At 41.1% G+C, this 22,980-nt stretch overlaps 1 protein-coding gene across 5 annotated transcripts in view; it reads left to right on the forward strand.

Moving 5' to 3' along the window:
* The window catches only part of pard3bb (par-3 family cell polarity regulator beta b), a 1,128,463-nt gene that overhangs the window by 782,715 nt on the left and 322,768 nt on the right, over window positions 1–22,980 (forward strand). For all 5 annotated transcript variants that reach the window (XM_059967323.1, XM_059967326.1, XM_059967321.1 and 2 more), the window contains one exon: window positions 431–535. In XM_059967323.1, the coding sequence (XP_059823306.1) occupies window positions 431–535 (105 nt within the window). The remainder of the gene's footprint in view (window positions 1–430; window positions 536–22,980) is intronic.

The following is a 22,980-nucleotide window of genomic DNA, read 5'->3' on the forward strand; positions in this document are numbered from 1 at the left end:
GCTTGTATTGTTCTGCTGAACACTGCTGGAATGCGAGCAGAACGTGTGGTGACGTTTGTGGACTGCTCCCAGCACAGCCTTTGGTTATGTGGTTGTTAATTCAAACAGTGCATTTCACTGTGTGCTTCTCTGTACATTGATAAATAAATGATTCTGAATCTTGGAGCCACACGGTTGTGGCTGTAAGGGAGGGCTATGGTGTGATTCCAGTCCCCTGCTCTTGACCAGCTTCTTGATCAGCTCTTGATCAGTTTCTGCAAGTGGAGCCCCAGTATACCATATTTAAGTAAATATGGGTTGCTATCTGGAGAGGAGAAAATGTGGAGTGTGCATGGCAAAGCTAAAAAAAATGTCATCTACCTATCTAGATGCTGTAAATATAAACTATGACAAAGACTTTTTAAATGCTTTTTTTCTTGTTTTTGAAAAGATTTGGTAAGAAAAAGGAAGACAAAGGGAAAGAGCAAAAGATCAAGCAAAAAAATGATGCCCTGAATGAAGAAGAACTGGAGAGAATGAAAGAAGAACGTGACAGGTATGATATCCATGCAAGAATACATAAAACAAGCTGAAAATGGTTAGTCAGCTGCTGTCAACATTTCAGTCTTGAATATTTAATATGAAATGTGTTTATATCACTTCTCAGGTTTTAGAACAAAATAACCTATTTCTAAGCAACATACAAAGAATGCTGGAGGAACTGATCAAATCAGGCAGCATCCATCGAGGGGAATAAACAGTCAATGTTCAAAGTTCAAAGTTAATTGCAGGTTACCATATCTCATCCTGAAATTCATTTTCTTGTGAGCATTCACTAAATCCAAGAAGCACAATAGAATCAATGGAGGACCACACCCAACAGGATGGACAAACGAAAGACAACAAACTGAAAATACAAAAAAGAAAGAAAGAGAGAGAATCAATAGATATCGAGAACATGAATTGAAGAGTCCTTGGAAATGATTAGTCTTGATGAAAGACTAAGTGTTTATTCTGCTGCATAGATGCTGCCTAATTTGCTGAGTTTTGCTATCATTTTTATGTGTGTGTGTAACTTATTTCTTGTTTGGAAACTGACTGGCCTCGAGCTCACTTTAGATGATTTGTTTCAAGTCTAGGATATTGTCAAGTGCACAAGTATGGTGAGGTACAGCCACAGTGAAAGATTTGCTTGCAGCAGCATCATAGGCACGGACAACACTCAGAATATAATTTATATTAGATACAGTCGGCCCTCCTTATCCGCGGGTTCCGTATGCGCAGATTCAACCAACCGCAGATCGGAAAAACCCAGAAGTTCTCTCTCCAGCACTTGTTGTTTGAGCATGTACAGACTTTTTTTTCTTGTCATTATTCCCTAAACAATACAGTATAACAACTATTTACATAACATTTACATTGTATTAGGTATTATAAGTAATCTAGAAATGATTTAAAGTATACGTGAGGATGTACATAGGTTACCGTGGATCGGGAATCGGGGAAAAAAAAATGGGAAGTTCTCTAAGTCAGAATGGATACATGCGGTATTATTTAGTGTCAGTCAAACGTTTGCCTTGGTATATAGTATATATTTTACCTTTCTATGCATATAAAACACCTAAGAAACATATGTATTTCAATAATTAAACCCTTTGTTGTTTAGTAATAATTGTAGCTTTCATCAGGGCAGGTCCTTCACATGCTCCATTATTCTCACTTTATCCTGACTGTAGCCTAACGCTTTTCGAATGATCGATGGCGTTTCACCTCTTTCTGATTGCTTTATTATTTCCACTTTATTTTCAATCTTGATCATTTTCCAGAACAGAAACACTGTGGGCGACGGGTCCTGAGCTCCGCCAGGTCCTAAAGTCCACCACACTGAGACCGGTTAAATGAGCTCCACTGGGTCCTAAAGTCCACCGACTTGAGCATCTGTGTATTTTGGTATCCGCGGTGGAGGGGGTGGTGTCACGGAACCAATCCCCCGCAGATAAGGAGCGCTGACTGAATATTTATTGTAATTATTCAGTTATAGTGAATCAGATAGATGGATACATTATATCTCAACCAAAGTTTAAAGTAAATTTATTATTAAAGTGCATATATACCACTATATACTACTCTGAGAGTCTTCCAAGTGTTTGCTGTAGAATAAAGAAATGTAAAAGGATGAATGAAAAGCAACACACAAAGACTGACAGCAACCAATGTGTAAAAGAAGATAAACTGTAAATACAAAACAAACAAACAACAAACCAGTATATAAAACTGAGAATATGATTTGTAGTGTCCTTCAAAGTGTGGCCATAGGTTGTGTTCAGTGATCAGCCTGTACTTCCTTCCTGATGGCAGCAGCAAAAAGAGAGCACGGCCTAAATGTGGCTTTGTTGTGGTAGCACTCCTTGTAGACGTGCTCAAGGGTGGGGAGAGGTTTGCTGTGATGGACTGGGCTATATCCACCACTCTTTGCAGGTTATGATGCAACCCGTTAAGGAAATACCAACAGCCCTAAAAATTGAAAAGCTTATAAAATGACCTTTATGGTTCTTCAGTGCCCGAAATCTTCCAAGATGTGTTAGAGTATATAAAGTTGTAGGTTTAGCTGCCAAAATGTTTAAGTTGTTTCATGGTGAGTATATCATTGCAATTGATGTGTCTGAGTCATAGCATGCCAAATATCAGATGTGCAGATTGGAGTGGGCTTGCACCTCCTTGGTTCTGAAAAATCAGTCTTGTGAAGAAAACGTGAAGTAAGTCATAGATTCACAGCTTGGATATTTTTAAGGAGCAAGTCTTGGAATTTACATAACGAACAGATTGCCATCTACATGATGGACTCAATTTGCACATTCAAGACTGATTTGCATTTGCATAGCGCTTTCCATGTCCTCAGGAAGTCCCAAAGCACTTTACAGTCAACAAGGTATTTTTTAAAGCATATTCACCTACGTAGGGAAATGTTACATTCAATTCATGATTCTACAAATAGCAGTCGAAAAAATAATGTAAAAATATGTTTTGTCTGAAGGACAGAAGCAAGTATTTTTGTTCATTCTGTTTGAAGTGGTGTGAGTCACTAAGGATAGGGAAAACTTGGTTGATCTGGAATGAACAACCAGGCAATGAGATATTCCAATTATTTTTACACTGCCTTCAATGCCATAGTCAAAAATGGGCATTTTACACGGGTTTACACCCATACTTGTAAAATTATTTAATGATTGAAGCAGTTGAATATAAATGATATCTAAATTGGCAGCTTAGCTCCCTGACTCTGTTTGAATAGAGAAAATATCTGGCAAATAACTGGTCTATTTTCATAGTCCTGTCACATCCATTCTTAATGGGAAAAGGAACATCAAAGTTAGCAGTGACTATCATGTGAATACCAAAGGCACAACATTAGCAGCTATTTGCAGCCAAAAGTGATAATTTATCTCTGCTTCCATCTACCATCTAGGAAGCCAGTACCCAACCAGTTAGATTATTGTCTGTGATATGAAGAAATAGCTGACGGTACTCAGGCTGACAACATTCCTAATGTGGTGCAGAAACTTCTCTGGCACTAATTGGGCCTCTTGCCAATTACTTCAGTACAGCCATGACATGTGGCATGGATCCAACAATGTTAGGATTTGCGTAGAGAGTCCTGCTAATGAAATGACTTTCAACATAAATCACAAAGATTGCAAGAGATAGGAACAGTGGGGAGAACATTAGGTGTTTTTTTGAAGCAACAAACAAAATGCTGGAGGAACTCAGCAGGTCAGGTAGCATCTGTGGAGGGAAATGGGCCGTTGACATTTCCAGTTGGGATTTTTCAACTGGTTTGAAAGAGGGGAGATAGCCAATATGAAGAGGTGTGGGAAAGGGCTGGAGCAAGAGCTGGCAGGTGATAGGTGAGAGGGAGCGATAGGCAGATGGAGAAGGGCTTTGCCCAAGGTACCATATATAGATTACTAGCTATTAATGTAATTCATTAATTTAAAAGGAGGATATACCAAATGGAAGTGTATTTTATTTAGAATCGCATCTCCTTTTTGAGGAGCAAGAGATGAGCTGACTGAAAATGTCTTTTCCCCACACCTGTGGGATGGTTTCTGAGGAGATGGTTTCCCAGAGTAGCTATTTCTGAAGTCTGTCATCGCCCACTGGGCTCTTTGGAATAAAGCCACTCAGATAACATAAATCCTCACTATGGTCAATCTGTTGCAAGATCATGCATTTAAAATAATGCTCATAGCTTCTGCTTAAATAAGTTTAACATAAAAGGCGACTAATTTGAGAAAGTGATTCATTTAATCCAATTATTATATATGAAATTTAGTAATGGTCCAAATGTTGTAGGGTATTGCAGGCATTTCCCCTTTTAATTGGTCAGCAAAAGTCCTAAAGTCGCAATTAATAATTTGTCTCTGTTCTGGACTCCTCATTGAGTCTAACAAGGAAGGTTGAAAGTACAATGGTAACCCCAGCCCACATGCACTCACACATAAGCATACACACATGCAAGATTATGGAGGGAACTTATCCAAACATGCTAGTGTAGGGGAACTCATTAGTTTCAGTGGAGAGGAAGGGGCTGTGAGTGAATGCAATTAATTCTGTTCTTTAAAAAAAAATAACTGGGGTGTATAAGATTTTAATTATGTTAACCTTTTAGTAATTAAATAATTTTCTGATTGCTTTAATTCTCTGAGAAATTAAGAAATATTCAGAATATTTTTCTACTTGGACAATTTTGACTGTTCAATCTGAGTGAAAGGAGTGGCTTAGCCACTTATAGTCAGAGTTCCATTTCACTTCTCACTGTAAGCAGATCTAGCCTTACTTCTCCCATTGCAATGTAGAAACCCCTTCCAGTGTGCAAGGTCTGCTACAAATAATCCAGTTAGTTCCCCACTACAGCTTTTCTAGATTACTTCATGGAGGTACGATCTTTCTTTGGTAGTCAGAAGTGACTGCAGGCCATAACTTAAGTCATTTTAAAATGCCATAAGTAGGAAGAACATAGAAGATTTTTGGAACATGACTTGCAATCCAAGATTCAGACCGTGCTGAAGTAATTACATGTACTTTAAAATTTATTTTATTTATTTACTTAGAGAATCCCCATGGCCCTTCAAGTCACAACACCCAGAAACCCCCGACAATCGCAATCTAACCCTACCCTAATCATGGGACACTTTGCAAAGACCAATTAACCTACCCAGTATGTCTTTGGACTGTGGAAGGAAGCCAGAGCACCCGGAGAAAATACATGCATTCCGTGCATGGGAGGATATATAGAGACTCCTTACAGGGGACGCCGGGATTGAACTATGAGCTCTGTGATGCAGTGAGCTGTAACAGCATCGTGCTAACCAGTTTTGCTGAAGTTGTGTTTTTGTATATCACTGAAATCTGAGTCATGTTGCTTACTTTCGGCTGCATCTGAAGCCATGTGCGACGTGGTTTGTTTGTATGAATGATTTCTCTTGTAATTAGAACTTTGCCTTTCTTTCATTGTCTCAGCAGTTCTGGCATGTCTGAGCTGATGATAGATTTATGTAGTACTCACACAATTTCAGGATATCCCAAAGAGTCTTACAGCAAATGAAATACTTGTTGTAAACATGTCAGCCAGTTTGCTCACAGTAGAAAGAGCAAGTGGCAATGGACTCTTTGATTCTTACGGTGCTCCAGTACTGGACCCTTCAGGGAGCTTGATGAAGGAAGCTGAATAAATATTTGCCTGGACTCCAGTGATCATGTTTTTCTTCAAAATAGTGCTATGGGATTTTTTTTAAAAGTCTGCCTTAAAAGGCAGAAATCACATGTGTAGCATCTCATCTAGGAAAGGAGTCACAGTAAGAACTACATTTCAAAGCACCAACATCCATAGCATCTATTAAATCTTTCCAATATTTGATTATCTATACAAATATATCACACACATTGTATGGGAATTAATGTTTAAGTGCTTTTCATCACAAACATTTGTGCGCTAAAAGCCTTAATTGTTTGCAAGGACAGTCTGAAATCAGAGCCATTTTGTAATTGAACAAAATAATCACTGGTTATTGCAAGAGTAGATGCTGATATTATTTTCAAGCTCAAGGAGAGCGACACTGTCACATTTTCATGGTTTTAGTTGCATACAAAACACTGAATGGAAAAGAAGTGCTACAGCTGCCCATTCACCTCCTCCCTCACCTCCATTCAGGGTCCCAAACAGACCTTTCAGATGAGACAGTGCTTCACCTGCAAATGTGTTGGTGTCATCTACTGTATCTGGTGCTCCCAATGCCACGACATTGGTGGGACCCAATGCAAATTTTTGGTGGCTGAATTTTGTCGAGCACCTCCACTCCATACACCAAAAGTGAATTTTTCAGGTGACCGACCATTTTAATACCTTTCCCCATTCCCCTTCCAACACGCCAGTCCATGGCCTCCTCTTCTGTCACTTTGAGACTGCTCTCAAATTAGATGAGCAACACCTCAGATTTCATCTATGTTTCTCCAACATTGATGGCATGAGCATCGATTTCTCCTGCTGGTAACTTTTTTTCCCTCCCCCTTCCCTCTTCCGGTCAAGTTGGCGCCAGCAAACAATAATTCGTTGGGCGACATCTTTCAGATAGTCGATCATTTCATTTTTTACATGTTTTCTACTCATTCTTTTTATTTTAATTTTGTTTTTGAAACTATTGGAGCTTGTGATTTACAGTCTGTAGTTCGATTGAGTGAGCTAGGGATATGCTGCTCCTGAGAAAACTCCAGGAGGGAGATACGGGAATGAACTATAGGTCGACCTTCTATAATCTGACACCACTGGGACCTGAGGAGGGCGGGATTAGTGAAAATGCTGAATTACAGAAGGATCACATTAAGCAATAGCTAACTGCCTCATCATACCTTTAAAATACCATGGATATGGGGAGAAGGCAGGAACGGGGTACTGATTGTGGATGATCAGCCATGATCACATTGAATGGCAGTGCTGGCTTGACGGGCCAACTGGCTTACTCCTGCACCTATTGTCTATTGTCTAAATCAGTACGTTGGATAATAATGAAATAGAAATATTAAATGAGAAGGAAGTGAAATTTTAATAAATTAATATTCTGTACAGGCACAGATAAAATAAAGGGTACGGGTAAATGTACAGGAATTAACTTATACAGAACAGTTGAGCACTTCCTATTCTAAAGTGAGATGTTTAATACACCTTCAGGCAAAGTTACGAGTCTGCAAGTGTGGGGTTGTCAGGATCATCGACATCTTCATCTTGAAAAATGAGTGAAGCATCAGGAACTGGTGCTGAAACTGGCTCAACAGTTTCTTCAAAAACTGTTGATGTTGGTGGCAGCACATCTGGGTGAGCAGAAGCAGAAGTCGGAGAAAAGAGGTCTTCCATACGCTACATTTCATGTGACCACCAGGCATCCGGGGATTTACTGCTGGGCTCTTCCCTCTTCACTTGCAGTTACTGAGTGAATCCTCGTTAGTTTCTTTTCCTCCACTTAGTAATATGCTTAAAATCAGTGGGTTGCCACTTCTGATCTGAGATCATAGGCAGAAGAGAATGGAATGCCGGCCAGGCAACGCCAGAGGGCAGTGTCTGACTGCCAGCAGGCGGGCGAGAAGGCGGACTGACCCAGCGCACGCCAGCTCCCCCGCTGGTGGCGGGTGCCGGGCGGTTGTGCCTCACACAAATGATATTAATAAACGCAGGAAAACAAGCAGGAATCACCTGTCTGTGCTTACAAGAGCACGCCAACACGTGAACAGATCTAGCGCAACCAAAACAACGAGCAGCAGATTGGTACAGTGGCCCGGGAAATTTTAAATCAGTACCGGATTATCGAAGGAACTGGATTACAGGTAGTCAGATTAGTGAAGGTCGACCTGTACCATGAGGATCAACTACATTCTGAGGCATGTGCAGAGGAGAGCGAATGGTTCTCAGAGAGGCAGCTTCCCTTGGAAAAGCCGCTGGTTTGCATCACCATCCTGAGAGAGGCAACTGGTTCACAACACTTTCCTCAGATTCATGTCGCTTCCCCTTGGAGGGGCCACTGGGTCCCAATGCTCTTGGAGAAGTTATCGAAATTCTGTGATTTATGGATTGGACTGTAGTTCATATTGGCCTCTTTCAGTTCCATCTTTTTTGTGTTTTCGCCCGTTCTTTCTTGTTGCTCATTGGTGGGCTGGGTTTGGGTAATTATTAGGTTTTGAGCAAGGGAGGGGTTTTGGGGTTTGTGTCTGTTTTCTTTTTCTTCTCCTGCGGGGAAATTGGTGACTTTCTTTCAACTGCTTCAATGGTTTTCTATATTTTATGGTTATCTGGAGAAGTCAGATCTCAGAATTGCATTCTGCTATGATAATAAAATGAGCCGATGAACCTTTGTTCTATCCCCCACTCTGGCCTCTTACCTCTTCTCCTCACCTGACTATCACCTCCCCCGGTGTCCCTCCTTGTCCTCTCTCTCCATGGTCCACTCTCCTGTCCATTCAGATTCCTTCTCCAGCCCTTGGCCTTTTCCACCTATCACCTCCCAGCTCCTTACTTAATCCCCTCTCCCCCACCAACCTGGCCTCACCTATCACCTCCCAGCTCCTTACTTAATCCCCTCTCCCCCACCAACCTGGCCTCACCTATCACCTCCCAGTTTCTTATTTAATCCCCTCTCCCCCACCAACCTGGCCTCACCTATCACTTTCTGACATCACCTTCCCATCACCCCAGCTTTTTTATTCTGGCATCCTCCCCCATCCTTCCCAGTCCTGATGAAGGGTCTCAGTCTGATCATTTCCATAGATACTGCACAACCTGTAGGTTCCTGCAGATTTGAGTGTACTGCTGCAAACAGAATATGTGTTTTTTTTTAACCTACAAACCTGTATTTGATATATCAGCAAAGTTACTTTGTAAGGTATGTTGCAATGGCAACATTGTTTAACATCCTAGAGAGATTCACAGGAGCAAAATTACACAGAGGCACATGAATAGGTTTTACAACTGATAAATGAAAGCCTGGTTAAAGAGCAAACACGAGGAAATCTGCAGATGCTGGAAATTCAAACAACACACACAAAACACACAGCGCTTCTCCCTATAGATGCTGCCTGGCCTGCTGTGTTCCACCAGCATTTTGTGTGTGTTGTTGCCTGGTTAAAGAGATGGATTTAAAAGAGCATTGTAACAGAGGAGATTGATGCACCATCAATAACTCTCGGAGACAGGAGGTGAACGATAGGTTTTTATTAGCTGCAAGAGACCACGATTAGCAGCAAGAGACCACCACACAACATCCTGGAGACTGAGGGAGGAGCAGTGCCTCCAACCGCCTTTATACAGGGGTCTGTGGGAGGAGCCACAGGAGCAGTCAGCAGAGGGGCGTGTCCAGACAGGTATACATTGTTCACCACAGAGATAGAGTCACACACAGAGCTTTTGGCACCTTGCCATTCACAAATAAGGACACTGAGTACAAGAGGTGGGATGTTAGGTTGAAGTTGTCTCAGACATTGGTGAGGCCTCGTTTGGAGTACTGTATGCAGCTCTGGTCACCTACCTACAGGAGAAGTATTAATAAGTTTGAAAGAGTACCAAGAAAATATATACAAGGAAGTTGCTGGGACCTGTGTTATAGGGAAAGGTCGAGTAAGTTAGGTCTTTATTCTCTGCAACGTAGGAAAACGAGGGGAGATTCGATAGGTAAAAAAAAAGTCATGTGGTAGCTGTGTGGAACGAGCTTCCAGTAGAAGTGGTAGAGGCAGGTTTGATTTTGTCCTTTAAAAAAAAATTGGATAGGTATATGGACAGGAAAGGAATGGAGGGTTATGGGCTGAGTGCAGGTAGGTGGGACTAGGTGAGAGTAAGTGTTTGGCACGGACTAGAAGGGCTGAGCTGGCCTGTTTCTGTGCTGTAATTGTTATATGGTTATATATAGATGATCTGAATGAACGCAGGCTTTTTCCCGTCAGATTGAGTGAGACAAGAACAAGAGGTGATAGGTTGAGCATGAACAGTGAAATGTATAAGGTGAATCTGAGGGAGAACCTCTTCACTCAGAGGGTGGTTTGAATGTGGAACGAGCTGCCAGTGGAAGTGGTGGGTGCAGGTTAAGAGAAATTTGGATAGGTACATGGCTGAGAAGGGTATGAAGGGCTTTAGTCCAGGTACAGGTAGATGGAACTTGACAGAAGACCAGGTCCGCACAGACCAGTTGAGCCAAGAGCCTGTTTCTATGTTGTAGTACTCTACTACTCTAAGAGAGAAAGGATATTTGAGGGACAGAGTTGTGGCAGGGCTGGACCACCAATGAAATTCCGGCAACGGTGACAAAGGGAAAATAGGAGATAACCAAGAATAATGAGAAAATAATTGATTACATTAACAACTTTGTTGGACTGTCCAGGGGTAGTTAAGATACTTAACAATTTTTTTTACAATTAGTGAGTTCAGATCAAGATAAGTCTTCAGAGTTGTGACTGAGACAATAAGCATTCCTTGTACAAAGGCTTTCAAGAGTGGAATAGATTTAACTCGGAGTAAATTCTGCATTGTTCATGCAAGGTTTTTTTGCATAATAAGGTACTGCATTAGATATCTAAGAACTCTTAAAATGATAACATACTCACTTATTTATGGTTATATTTGTGCATTGATCGGAGCTTATAATGAATGACCAGCTATATATGCAGCTAAATTTGTCATGTTGGCCAATATTTTAGTGTTCTGAGATATATTCCTACTTCCAACAGGAAAGGCATAGGATACAATTGGTAAATACACTGGGCTAATTCACCATGATCATATTATAAAACAGCAAAATATTAATATCAATAGATGTGCAGAATTGATTTGACACCAGCATTGCAAGTTTAGAACTCTAAGTTTCATCCAGCCCTCTGTAGTAACCGTGCACAGCTCAATAACAGAGGACATGCTAGGAGTTTGAGGAGATTTGGTTTGTCCCTGAAGAATGCAAATTTCTACAGATGTACAGTGGAGAGATTCTGTCTGGTTGCATTACTGCCTAGTTTGGAGGCTCCAATGCATAAGATTGAAAGAGGCTGCAGAGGGTCATAGATTCAGCAAGCTCCATCATAGGCACAACCTTCCCCGCCATAAAGGACATCTTCAAAAAGTGGTGCCTTAAGAAGGCAGTGCCCAACATACTACTTTGCTATTCTGCTTTTGCACAATATATTTATTTGTTGTAATTTATAGAAATGTTTCTGTTTTGCACTGTGCTGCTGCTACAAAATGACAAATTTCATGACATATGTCAGTGATGATAAACCTGTTTCTGATCCACACAGCTATGCATCTACTCCTGAATCCTTTCCAACTGTTTCCTGTTATGTGCCACCTTCAGCAGTTCATTAGGTGTGAGAGCGAGGATGTAGTTTATACACTTAGTTGCTGTAACTATCGTGGTTAAACGGTGTTTCCAAATGTGGTTGCAGCTTTTAGAATGGTGTGTCAGAGTAAGCTATAGCACATGGACTGAAATATTGAATGCTGATTGCCATTGATTATTAATCTTAAAGAATGGGAATGCAATTGATTCAAAGTAAATTTATTATCAAAATACATACAATACTGTGCAAAATTCTCTTAAGTACATATGTACAGCTAGGACGCTTAAATCTTTTGGACACCAGTAATGTTTTGTATTGTACTGTACTGCTGCTGCATAAAAATAAACAAATTTTATGTCATATGTGAGTGATGATAAACCTGATTCTGATACAGGTTTTATTGTGGACTGAAACTGGGAAGGGGGAGGGAGAGGGGAATCATGGTTGGGAAGAGGGAAAGGGAGAGGGGAGGAGCAAAAAGCACCAGAGAAGACATTCTGTAATCAATCAGAATCAGTTTTATTAACACCGGCATGTGATGTGAAATTTGTTAATGCAATATGTAATATAGAGGGAAAAAACCAAAATTAAATAATAACAAATAAACAACAAACAAATAAATAAATAATCGGTTACAGCATACGTATATTGAATAGATTAAAAATTGTGCAAAAACAGAAATATTATATATTTGAAAAGCGAGGTAGTGTCCAAGGATTCAATATCCATTTAGGAATTGGATGGCAGAAGGGAAGAAGCTGTTCCTGAATCACTGAGTGTGTGCCTTCAGGCTTCTAAACCTCCTACCTGATGGTAACAGTGAGAAAAGGGCATGCCCTGGGTGCTGGGGGTCTGTAATAATGGACACTGCCTTTCTGAGACACCGCTCCTTGAAGACGTCCTGGGTACTTTGTAGGCTAGTACCCAAGATGGAGCTGACTAGATTTACAAACCCCTGCAGCTTCTTTTCTTGCGGGCAATTATGATAAATACAAAGAAACAAAAAAAAACCAAAGTAAAATAAAAATAAACAAACAAACAAGCAAGCAAGCAATAAGTGCAGAGCACATGTGATGAAGAGTCCTTAAGAGTGAGTCCATAAGGTGGAAACATTTCAATGTTGATGTGAGTGAAGTTATCCTCTCTGGTTCAAGAGCCTGATAGTTGAGGTATAGTAACTGTTCCTGAACCATGTGCTGTGAGTCCTGAGGCTCCTGTACCTTCTTCCTGATGGCAGCAGCAAGAAGAGAGCATGGCCTGGGTGGTGGGATCCTTCATGATGGATACTGCTTGCCTGTGACAGTGCTCTGTGTAGATGTGCTCAGTAGTGGGGAGGACATTAGCCATGATGGACTAGGATGTATTAAATGCATTTTTAGACTTTTCCATGCAAAAGCATTGGTGTTTCCATAATGCAACCAGTCAATATACCCTCCACTGCACATCTGAATAAGTTTGTCAAAGTTATAGATGACATGCCAAATCTTTGCTAACTCTAAGATCATCAGGCATATTAATGTGTGGCTGAGAGGCTGGTGTAGGGGACAAGGCTTCAGATTCCTGGATCACTGGGGCCTCTTCTTTGAGAGGTATGATCTGTACAAAAAGAACGGGTTACACCTGAACCCAAAGGGGTCCAATATCCTAGCGGACACATTTAATAGAGCTGTTAAGGAGGGTTTAAACTAATTTGCAGGGGGATGGGAACCGGACTGATAGGGCTGAGGAAGGGGAAAGCAGAAATAAATCAACAATAATGTACAACAGAGATTAAAGAAAGAACAGGCAGGACATGAGGCTTAATCACAGTCAGTGGCATGAGTTACAGGCCAATAGAGGCATGGTGCAGTTAAAACAGAAAGCAACAAACACAGGACTGAAAGTGTTATATTTGAATGCACACAGCATAAGGAATAAAATGGATGATCTTGAAATTCAGCTACAGATTGGCAAATTTGACTTTGTGGCCATCTCTGAAACTTGGCTAAAGGATGGCTGCATTTGGGAGCTGAATGTCCAAGGATATATGGTGTATCAGAAAGATAGGTTAGTAGGCAGAGGGGGCTCTGTGTATAAGAAATAATATTAAATCATTAGAAAGGGATGACATAGGATCAGAAGGTGTAGAGTCTCTGTGGGTTGAGTTAAGAAATGGCAAGGGTAAAAGGATCCGAATGGCCGTTGTATACAGGCCTCTAAACAGCAGCAGGATTTGGATTACAAGTTACAGCAGTAGATAGAAAAGGCGTGTCAGAAGGGCAATGTCACAATAATTGTAGAGGATTTTAACATAGAAAGTGGATTGGAAAAACCAGGCCAGTATTGGACCTCGCGAGAGAAATTGTAGAATGTCTAAGGCAGTGGTGGGCAAACTTTTTGACTTGTGGGCCACAAAGGGTTCTAAAATTTGACGGGGGGGCCGGACCACGAACAGATGGACGGAGTGTTTTGGTAATACACCTCATAAGAGAAAATAAAATATCATGGGATATGTAGAAAACATGTGCTTTAATTTCAATTGAAAATGAACAAATGATTACAACAAAATATCTGTCTTTGAAGTCCCATGGTATTTAGCTATTTATTGAAATGACTTTTAAAACACTGAAAATTAAATGAATAAAATACAGCTTTTTTTAATAGTAACAGTTATTATTTTAAAGCACTGAAAATTCTGTTATCCTTCAAGATATTATCATCATCACTCTCCACCTGACTGTCTTTATTTCAAAAACGGTAGGAGATGCAGGTCTACTTGTCCTGCTCCTTCTTACTCAAATGTCCCCTGAGCCAAAACTCGAACAACGACCAGCACAAAGACAGAACAGGGACAGCGTGCCAGTTTGCGGAGCGCGTTATTTGATCTGGAGCGCATTTTTTATTTTGAGAACGTACGTGCACCTGCGCACTACTCATGTCCATCACTTAACGGAAATGACATGTAACATGTAAGGCTTATTGAAAAAAATATTTTCAAATGCATTTTTACATAACACAACGAAGAAACTTACTTTTAATTTCAGTGGGAACAGTGTTGTTGGTCTCCCTTTTTAGCCAGCGCATCAAAGTCTGGATTTAGTTTTGTTGTGGCGATTCTCAGGATGGATCTGAGGTGTTGGTCAGTTAACTTGGATCTGTGGCTGGCTTTGTTGATGTTCATGACGCTGAACGCCTGTTCACACAAATAGGTCGAGCCGAACAAAGAGTAAAGCGCAAATGTGGAGTAATACGCTGCACCTCAACAAAGGTCAATGTATATAGAGTGCGTCATCTATTGGGAAAATGCCAGAATTGCGGGGGAAAAACGTTAACAAGGTTTATTAATATAATTTCATCAAGTTCTGCGGGCCGGATTAAAAAGCTTAGTGGGCCGTAGTTTGCCCATGCCTGGTCAAAGGGATGGATTTTTAGAACAGCTTGTTGTTGAGCCCACTAGGGGATTGGCTGTGCTGGATTGTGTGTTGTGCCATGATCCAGAGGTGATAAGAGAGTTTAAGGTTAAGGAACCCTTAAGGCTGATTTATACTCATGTGTCGCATCTACGCTGTAGGTGTCGTGTATCCTACTCCGTACCTACGCTGTACCCTATGCAATAGGGTGACAAGCACCTCTCCAGAAAAGTTACTCACGTGTCGTGGCAACACAGACCGCAACAACTGTGATTGGTCTGCTTGGTAGCATCGCATTTCCTCCTACGCATTTCCGGTTGCTTCTTTTCCACCATGTTAGTAGGCTGTGCGTACACCGATATGAAATAGATGAACCAAATGGTCAAATCTACCTGCCGACATGCAAAAATGTTTGAAATGCATTTCCTCGTCTATATCTCTCACGAAGAAACTCAACACGATGGTATAGAAACCCCACCACCAACTAGCGTTTTAATGCACACTAATTCATGCTCACTGTGGTGTAGAGCGACACAGAAGTGAAAATCAGGGCTACGGCATAGGCTGCAGCATAGCCCGTACGCACAAGTATAAATCAGCCTTTGGGGAACAGTGATCACAATATGATCGAGTTCTCATTGAAATTTAAGAGGGAAAAAATAAAATCCAATGGGTTGGTATTTCAGTGGAATAAAGGAAATTACAATGGCGTGAGAGGGGAAATGGTCAAGTTGCAGGAAGGACAGCAGAGCAGCAATGGCTGGAGTTTCTGCGAAAAATGAGGGAAGCGCAAGACAGATATATTCTAAATAAGAAGAAATTTTCAAAGGGAAGAAGGACACTACCATGGCTGACAAATGAAGTCAGATCCAAAGTGAAAGCAAAAGAGAGGGCATACAAGGAAGCCAGAGCTAGTGGGAAGATAAGAGGATTGGGAAGCTTTTAAAAACTTGTAGAAGAAAACTAAGAAGGTCATTAGGAAGGAAAAGATGAATTATGAAAGGAAGCTGGTGACTAATATCAAAGAAGATACTAAAAACTGTTTAAAGTTTATAAAGAGTAAAGGAGAGTTGAGGGTAGATATAGGGCCAATACAAAATGATGCTGGAGTATTGTAATGAGAAATGTAGGGATGGCAGAGGAACTGAACGTGTATTTTGCATCAGTCTTCACAGTGGAAGATGTTTGCAGTTTACTGGACATTCAAGAGTGTCAGGGAAGTGAAGTTTGTGCAGTGCAAATTATGACTGAGAAGGTGCTCAGGAAGCTTAATGGTCTGAGGGTGGATAAATCTCCTAGACCTGATGGAATGCACCTTTGGATTCTGGAAGAAGTAGCTGGAGAGATTGTGGAGGCATTAATGATGATCTTTCAAGTATCGATAGATTCTGGCATTGTACCGGATGAGTGGAAAATTTCAAATGTTACTCAGCTATTTAAGAAGGATGGGAGGCTGCAGAAAGGAAAATATAGACCTGTTAGCCTGACATCAGTGGTTGGGAAGTCGTTGGAATTGATTGTTAGGGATGGGATTGCGGAGTACCTAGAGGCACATGACAAGATAGGCCAAAGCCAGCATAGTTTCCTGAAAGAAAAATCCTGCCTGACAAACCTACAGCAATTCTTTGAGGAAATTACAAGCAGGGTAGACAAAGGAGATGCAGTAGATGTGGTGTACTTAGATTTTCAGAAGGCCTTTGACAAGGTGCTGCACGTTAGGCTGCTTAGCTAGATAAGAGCCCATGGAATTACAGGGAAGTTACTGGCATGGTGGAGCATTGGCTGGTTGGCAGAAAACAGAGAGTGGGAATAAAGGGATTCCATTATGGCTGGCTGCCAGTTGAGTTCCATGGGGTTGATGTTGGGACCGCTGCTTTTTACAATGTATAGTCAATAGTTTGGACTACGGTATTAATAGATTTGTGGCTAAATTCGCCAATGATATGAAGGTAGCTGGAGGAGCAGGTAGTTTTGAGGAAACAGAGAGCCTTCAAAGAGACTTAGATAGCTTAGGGGATTGGGCAAAGAAATGGCAAATGAAATACAATGTTGGAAAGTGTATGGTCATGCACTTTGGTGGATGAACTAAATGGGCAGACTATTATTTAGATGGGGAGAGAATTCAAAATGCAGAGATGCAAAGGAACTTGGGAGCCCTTGTGCAAGATACCCAAAAGGTTAACCTACAGCTTGAGTCAGTTGTGAAGAAGGCGAATGCAATGTTGGCATTCATTTCTAGAGGTATAGATTATAAGAGCTGGGATGTGATGTTGAGGCTCTATAAGGCACTTATGACACCACACTTGGAGTATTGTGTGCAGTTTTGGGCTCCTTCTTTTAGAAAGGATATACTGACATTGTAGAGGGTTCAGAGAAGATTCACAAGAATGATTCCAAGAATGAGAGGTTTACTGTATGAGGAACGTCTGGCAGCTCTGGGGCTGTATTCCCTGGAGTTCAGGAGAATGAGGCGGGATCTCATAGAAACATTCCAAATGTTAAAAGGCCTGAACAGATTAGATATGGCAAAGTTATTTCCCATTGTAGGGGATTCTAGAACAAGAGGGCATGACTTCAGGATTGAAGGATGTCCATTTAGAACTGAGATGTGGAGAAATTACTTTAGATAGAAGGTGGTAAATCTGTGGAATTTGTTGCCACGAGCAGCTGTGGAGGCATTAGCCAAGGCATCAAAGGGTATGGACTGAAGGCAGGGAAGTGGGGATGACTGGAAGAATTGAATCAGCCCATGATTGAATGGCAGAGCAGACTCGATGAGCTGAATGGCTTACCTCTGCTTCAATATCTTATGGTCTTATGCTGCTATGCTTTCTTTGTATGGCACTTATATTGACATGCAAAGGTTTGGGCACCCTGGTCAAAATTTCTGTTACTATGAATAGTTAATTGAGTAGAAGATGAACTGATCTCCAAAAGCCATAAAGTTAGCAAGGTTAATGTATTGTTTTTCTTTTGTACAATTTTAGAGTGGGGAAAAAAAAGGAAAGGTGCACTATGCAAAAGTTTGGGCACCCCAGGAGATTTGAGCTCTCAAATAACTTTTACCAAGGTCTCAGACCTTAATTAGCTTGTTAAGGCTATGGCTTGTTCACAATCATCGTTAGGAAAGGCCAGGTGATGCAAATTTCAAAGCTTTATAAATACCCTGACTCCTCAAACCTTGTCCCAATAATCAGCAGCCACTGGCTCCTCTAAGCAGCTGATTAGCACTCTGAAAATTAAAATAAATGATGCCCACAAAGCAAGAGAAAGCTATAAGAAGATAGCAAAGCATTTTCAGGTAGTCGTTTCCTCAGTTCATAATGTAATTAAAAAATGGCAGTTAACAGGAACGGTGGAGGTCAAGTTGAGGTCTGGAAGACCAAGAAAACTTTCTGAGAGAACTGCTCGTAGGATTGCTAGAGAGGCAAATCAAAACCCCCATTTGACTGCAAAAGACCTTCAGGAAGATTTAGCAGACTCTGGAGTGGTGGTGCACTGTTCTACTGTGAAGCGACATCTGCACAAATATGACCTTCATGGAAGAGTCATCAGAAGAAAACCTTTCCTGCGTCCTCACCACAAAATTCAGCATCAGAAGTTTGCAAAGGAACATCTAAACAAGCTTGATGCATTTTGGAAACAAGTCCTGTGGACTGATGAAGTTAAAATAGAACTTTATGGCTGCAATGAGCAAAGGCATGTTTGGAGAAAAAAGGGTGCAGAATTTCATGAAAAGAACACCCCTCCAACTGTTAAGCACGGGGGTGGACCGATCATGCTTTGGGCTTGTCTTGTAGCCAGTGGCACGGGGAACATTTCACTGGTAGAGGAAAGAATGAATTCAGTTAAGTACCAGCAAATTCTAGAAGCAAACATCACACCATCTGTAAGAAAGCTGAAGATGAAAAGAGGATGGCTTCTACAACAGGATAATGATCCTAAACACACCTCAAAATCCACAATGGACTACCTCTAGAAGCGCAAGCTGAAGGTTTTGCCATGGCCCTCATAGTCCCCCAACTTAAACATCATCGAAAATCTGTGGATGGGCCTCAAAAGAGCAGTGCATGCAAGACAGCCCAAGAATCTCACAGAACTAGAAGCCTTTTGCAGGGAAGAATGGGCAAAAATCCCCCAAACAAGAATTGAAAGACTCTTAGCTGGCTGCAGAAAGCGTTTATAAGCTGTGATACTTGCCAAAGGGGGTACTGACCATGCAGGGTGCCCAAACTTTTGCTTCGGGCCCTTTTCCTTTTTTTTTGTTATTTTGAAACTGTAAGAGATGGAAATAAAAAAGTAATCTTGTTTAAAATATTAAAGAAATGTGTCATCTTTAACTTTATGCCTTTTGGAAATCAGTTCATCTTTTACTTATTTAGCTATTCACAGTAACGGAAATTTTGACCGGGGTTCCCAAACCTTTGTGTGCCACTGTATTTTCTGGGACTAGAAATTCCTCTGAAATAATAACATCAAGGAATTTAAATTTACCAACCCTCACCACCTTTGAACTGGCTCATGGACCTCCAGTTTCATTGTCCTGAAGTCAATAATCATCTCCTATGTCTTGCTGACATTGGGTGAGTGGTTGTTGTTCTGACACCACTCAGCCAGATTTTCAATCTCCCTCCTATATGCCGATTCACCAGCACCTTTGATTCAGCCTACGACATTGTGGGCAAACTTAAATATGGCATTGGAGTGTGGTTAGCCTCACAGTCATAAGTGTAAAGTGAGTAGAACAGGGGGCGAAGCACACAGCCTTGTGATGCACCTATGCTGATGGTAGTTATGGAAGAGACATTGTTGCCAATCCAAACTGACTGGTGAGAAAATCGAGGATCCAATTGGACAAGGAGGCAGTAAGAGGGAGAGCTGGCACCAACAATGTCCAGGCAAATGCCGACTCACCCACCACCAGCATGGAAACCACAACCAACACCAAAGCACACACTATGACTGAGAAAAGGCCAACCAACTTAAGCTCCCACCATCCAGCCGAGAATCCCCAGGTCCCTCCACAAGATGAACGAGTCAATGGATGAGAGGAGGGCAGAGAGATAAAGAGAAGAATGGCAAGTTAGCTACTGTTCATTTGATGCTTTTACATCGAAGTCGCTTATATAAATTTCAAAATGATGAAGCCCCGTTATCGATCCTTGTTGGTCAGCCTCACGTTCTTAACTGTGATTTTTAGATTTTCTGCAATATCCTTGAGGTGGCACCTTATCCTATGCTTTCAGGTCATGTAAACATTGTACATCCACTGGGTTTCCCCTTATCAGAGCAGTAGTTCATTTTTAAAGGACTTTCTCCATGTCCATGTCTGCAATGCACCTCTGTATTAAGAGTTACAAGTTGCTTCCAACTACAGATATGAACTCCTAATGTTGGGCTCCTGGAATCAGAACCAGAATTTGTTGACTTTGCAGCAACAATACAGTGCAATACATGGTAAATATAGAAAAACACTGAATTACAGTGTATATGTAGTTAAATAAGTAGTGCAAAAATAGAAATAAAAAAGTAGTGAGGTAGTGTTCAGGGATTGAATATCCATTCAGAAAGTGGGTGGCAGATGGGAAGAAGCTGTTCCTGAATCGTTTTGAGTGTGTGCCTTCACAATTCTGTACCTCCTTCCTGATGGTCTCAGTGAGAACAAGGCATGACCTGGGTGATGGACACCACCTTTTTGAAGCATTGCTCCTTGGAGCTGTACTGGATACTTCAGAGGCTAGTGCTCATGATGGAGCTGACAACGTTTACAACTCTCTGCAGCTTTCTTCAATCCTTGGCAGTAGTCTCCTCATACCAGACAGTGGCGGAGCCAGTTAGAATGCTCTCCACTGTACATCTCATAGACATTTTCAAGTATTTTTGGTGACATAACAATTCTCCTCAAACTCCTAAAGAAATATAGCCACTGTCATGCCTTCTTAGTAGCTGTATTGATACGTTGTGCTCGGGATAGATCCTCAGAGACGTTGACACCCAGGAACTTGATGTTGCTCACTCCTCCCACTTCTGATCCCTCTATGAGGACTGGTGTGTGTACCCTCATCTTCCCAGCTAATACATGAGGTGTTCACAAGTTAACAATCTATCTTCAATACATTTAATTCGATTCTTTCTTCCCCAAATATATTTTCTAGAATTAACCAATTAAATCATATTTTCCCCCCTGCTCCCACACATTTATACCTTTTCACCTTGAACATGCCTTTCCTTGTTTGTCATGTTAGTTATTCTTGTAGAGAAAAATCATTCAAGCCTTTTAAAAAAAATATGCTATCTCTTTGCAAGTCAACTCTATCACCATTCCCTGCTCTTTTTGTTAGGAATGTACACTCTTCTTATCAAATATCTAACAAATTCCCTGTTGAAAGTCATGGTTCATTCTGCTTCAAGTTACAACCACTAGCAGAATAATAAGTGCTTCCACTGCTTCATTCTGGGTCTTTCCCCAATTAAATCTCTTCTTACCTTGAATACTTCTATTAAACCACTTATTAACCTTTTCAAACAATCATAACTTATCTTATTTCACCACAGAACTGAAGTTTTATTCCCTTAAATGCCCTACTCACCTTTATCAAGGCTTTTTCTAAGGTGTAGTATCTAGATCTTGAAAAAATACTCCAGCTGAGACTTGATCATTGTTAATAATAGTTTAACAAAACTTTGTACTTTATACTTTTTGCATACTGGTCAGCAACTGCCAGCAGGCTGGATGGAGAGCGAGGTGTCTCCCAGTAGAAGTTGGTTGTAGGGGATTCGCAGCCCATTCCTTAGCCAGAGCCTACAGCAACTTGGGCATCGAGGGAGAGAGGAAGAGGAGAGCCATCCACAATACCACCGATGCAGCAGAGAGGGCCTCAAGATGGCTGTGGCTTGAGAGAGGGGAGCCATGGAGTCATATGTAGCTAGCCATCTGGACACAAGCTGGGTCACCTAGAGGAGGGAGTATGATGTTGAAAGACCCGAAACACCCGATGATTCCAGGAACATCACTGAAGTTGTGTCCAGAAGCATCAGTCGATGTATGCACACAGATATGGTTTGATCCTATTTACATATTTAACAGTTTTATCAGCATCATCATACCATTTTAACAAGGACTTTTGCTCTTCCCATTTCTGCCCCTCTAGGTGTGAGATGAATTGGTTGTAAAGGACAGAAATGCTCTGTGGTGCATTGTGCTGAACACCATATGGGCAGTATAGCAGCTCGAGTGCTTATATAAACTGTAAAAGTTTGAGGCCCCAGCACCAACCCCTGTTCTGATAATGTCCTTATAATGAAGTGGAAATGCAGCCACCGTTTGAACACAGTACTGGTGAGGAGAATCCAATGGCCTGTGAAGTAAGAAGGCAGCAAACAGGAAGACAAATGGGAAAGATGCCCATTTCATTCTTGTGCAGCATTCAAAAGTTCTGCTAAGTTAAGTATGTTATGTGAAAATAGATACCAGTGCAAGTGAGATCAGGTCCTAAATGGTCACTTCCACTGGAGTCATTGTTCAACTCCTGATGATGACTACACAAGTGGAAAATGTAAGTGTTTGAACACAAAAATCCATGAGGGTGACATGAACATGTAGGCATTTCAGCAGACAGCAGCAAAAATATGATTGGGTCCTGATGAAGGCTCTTATCTCAAAACATCAACTGTTTCTTCCTGACCTGCTGAGCTCCTCCAGCATTTTGTGTGTGTTGCCCAGTAAAAATATATATACTTTTCTATAAAATCCAAATGCTGATATGGGTGGATATTGGGAGAAGGAGTCTAGAAATGTCTTAATCTTCTTCATCTATCTCCTCCTTGAAGACATTCCTTAAATCCTAGCTCTTGACTCTGGCCAAGTTTTTAGTCATCTCCCTGGTTGACAGTGTCAGTGTTTTGAGTTATTAATTCTGCTATGATAAAGTCTACATGAAGAACATGTATGGAAACTAAATGTAGAGAGGAAAATATTAGTATACCTAAAATTTGCCAGAAATTGACATGCTAATTTCAGTATAGATACAGGTAAGGGAGAAATCTTGGCAGGAAAGTTGGAGCTCACATAGTCATTGAAAAATTAGTAACTGAAAGGCTAGAGAAATAGAGGTGTACTCATACACAAATCCCTAAGAGTTGCAATGTCAATTTATGAGGTTTCACCAAAAGTGTTTCTTTTCCCAACATGGGTAGTACTTAGAGTTCTCTATCAACAGGGGCAGTTGTGAATGGTGCAGATGTTTCA

Source organism: Hypanus sabinus, chromosome 4 (assembly GCF_030144855.1).
Source record: "Hypanus sabinus isolate sHypSab1 chromosome 4, sHypSab1.hap1, whole genome shotgun sequence".
NCBI lineage: Eukaryota > Metazoa > Chordata > Chondrichthyes > Myliobatiformes > Dasyatidae > Hypanus > Hypanus sabinus.